The sequence below is a fragment of the Echinops telfairi genome, unplaced genomic scaffold, assembly GCF_000313985.2.
Source record: "Echinops telfairi isolate 266 unplaced genomic scaffold, ASM31398v2 ScPeMD7_2291;HRSCAF=2852, whole genome shotgun sequence".
Lineage (NCBI taxonomy): Eukaryota > Metazoa > Chordata > Mammalia > Afrosoricida > Tenrecidae > Echinops > Echinops telfairi.
Window position 1 is genome coordinate 20,923,489 of NW_022106189.1, and position 2,282 is coordinate 20,925,770.

The window sequence follows — 2,282 nt, forward strand, 5'->3', positions numbered from 1 at the left end:
CTGTACACGTGGGGACAAAGCTTCTGAAACAGCCCCGGGGGCACCCTACCCACTAGTCCCTCCCACCTGGCACCTTCCTTCACAGAAGACAAGCCCTTAGGGGCCTCCTACACCCCCCGGGAGGTGTGTTCAGCGCCATTTGACCACAGCGACCACGGAGGCCCAGAGCGGAGAGGCAAATCGCCCAGAGTCACACAGCCAAGGTGAAGATGCCAGCCCAGGACCTGCTAACTGCCCACCCAAAGCTACGTCACCCGAGTTCCTGCTGGTTCCCTCTGACCCCTGGCATGAGTGAGGGATCCTGGTGCCCCGCACCCCACTCCTCCCCAGAGGAAAATCCCCCTGACGACGAAGGGGGCAGGCCCTTAGCTTCTTCTACTGATGGCAGCCCAGGCCTCAGGTTCCCCAGTCCCACCCTGGCACCTGGTCTGTACCTGGTGTAAGTCCCTGTGGTGCTGAGTCCTCGTTACTCCACTCTGGTCCACAACTGGGTGCACCACCAGACAGCTATCCAGCAGGATACTGTGACCCAGGGGCAGGAGGAAAGACTAGAGTTAGAGGTGATAATGACCTCCGGAGTCCGGCTGAGTGGCAGGTTCTGGGCCAGGGGCAGGAGCCACGGGGAGGCCCAAGAAAAGGCCCTCCCTCCCAGAAGGCTCCCAGCCCCAGGGGCAGCAGACCAAGACCCCGCTAAACTGCCAGCCAGGGTGCGACAGAGGACACACCACAATCCCGCCAATCAGGGAAGGCTTCCCAGAGGAGGTGGCTGACCTTGAGGGGCCAAGAGGGAAGACACAGAGAAATGAACGTGCCCGGCTGAAAACACACATCAGATGGCTCCACGCCACGCAACACTCAAGCCGCCTGCTCCTCTCTGTTCCATGCAGGGTGATCAGAGTCCCTGCGGGACTGCTGAGGGAGGCAGATGGGCCAGTGGGCAGGCGTCCCTGAGGGAGGCCCTGGGCATGGGGTCACAGCAGCAGAGCACCTGCGCTCATCAGCCTGGGCAGGCCTGGCGTGGCCTCTGATTTTGAGAGGAATCTGAAACTCGGGGTTCTTTAGGTGAAATCTCCCCTTCATCAGAGGTGGGCGATTGACTCAGATGAAGATGCATATGCAAACACATCATCTTTGGAAGCACCTGTCTCCAGGCTAAGCTGGGCCCTGGCAGGCCTGTGTGGGGCCTCTGGGTGAAAGGGTGGCACAGACCCAGGGGATCATCTCATTTCTGCAGTTTGAATTAAATCCACCTTCCAGGTGCAGCCGGGGGAGAAAGCCAGTCCACAGTCTCCCTGTCCACCCCCAAGCCTAGCCCTCATCACAAGCATACACACCCCACCCAGAGGGCCGGGGAGGGGGGGAGGCAGGGATCTGGGCTACCCCGGATGGTGGGGTGCCAGCAACCCCAGAAGCCAGAAGGGGTGACCTAGGAACCCCAGCAGCATGCACAGGGCCAGGCACGGAGCCCACAGCATCGCCCTCAGCGTCTCCCAAACACGCCTGCCAACCTGGGCCCACTCCAGCTTAGAAAACAAAGTCCCCCAGTGGCCAGGGGGGGCTGTCCCCTCACAATGGTAATTGGAGGCCTAGCTGAGAAGGTCTTTGGTGTGTCTGACCCCAAAGCCACGTTCTTGGTTGAAACTGCATTTTGGAGGGTGACGTGGTTACATTGACTTTGGTTTAGATTTTGGGTCCTTGCTGTTAGCTCCCAAGTCCTGGGGGACCCTCCACAACCAGGCCGGCCACCTGGATCCACGGGGTCATGACTGGCTGGCCTTTCAGACATAGATTGACAGGCCTTTCTTAAAACATGTTCAGGCCATGTGACAGGCAAGCATCCAGAGATTCATCACTACGACACTCACAGGTTGTGCCCTGACCAGCCCCCTCCACCCCTGTGTCCGAAGGTCCCCAGGCCCCCCCACCACCTGGTGACATGGAGCAGGAAGGCAGGTGTCTGGGTGCCCCAAATACCCAACTCACCCCGCTACCCCACTGCTCTTGAGATACTTCCACTGTGAGGGCCCCCCAATTCTCAGAGCAACACTTGGCCTGGCCCAGGAGGAACCAGATCTCCTTAAAGAAGTCTAGGTCACCGAAGCAGGGCCCCAGGCACCAAGACCTCCCAGAACCCCTACGATCATTAAAAAAATAAGTTAAAAATCTCATTTTAGGGGTGCATTCATATGAAGATTAACACTAATATCATATTTTAGAAGTAATCTCATCACTCTAAACATGGATGTTTTCATTAAGAGTGAAGCATTTGGGGGGAGGGGGGA

General features: G+C 58.2%; 1 protein-coding gene across 1 annotated transcript in view; it reads right to left on the bottom strand.

Moving 5' to 3' along the window:
* The window catches only part of CNGB1 (cyclic nucleotide gated channel subunit beta 1), a 65,005-nt gene that overhangs the window by 38,421 nt on the left and 24,302 nt on the right, over positions 1-2,282 (bottom strand). Inside the window, exon 14 of the mRNA XM_045293903.1 lies at positions 435-522. Coding sequence (XP_045149838.1) covers positions 435-522 — 88 coding nt within the window. The remainder of the gene's footprint in view (positions 1-434; positions 523-2,282) is intronic.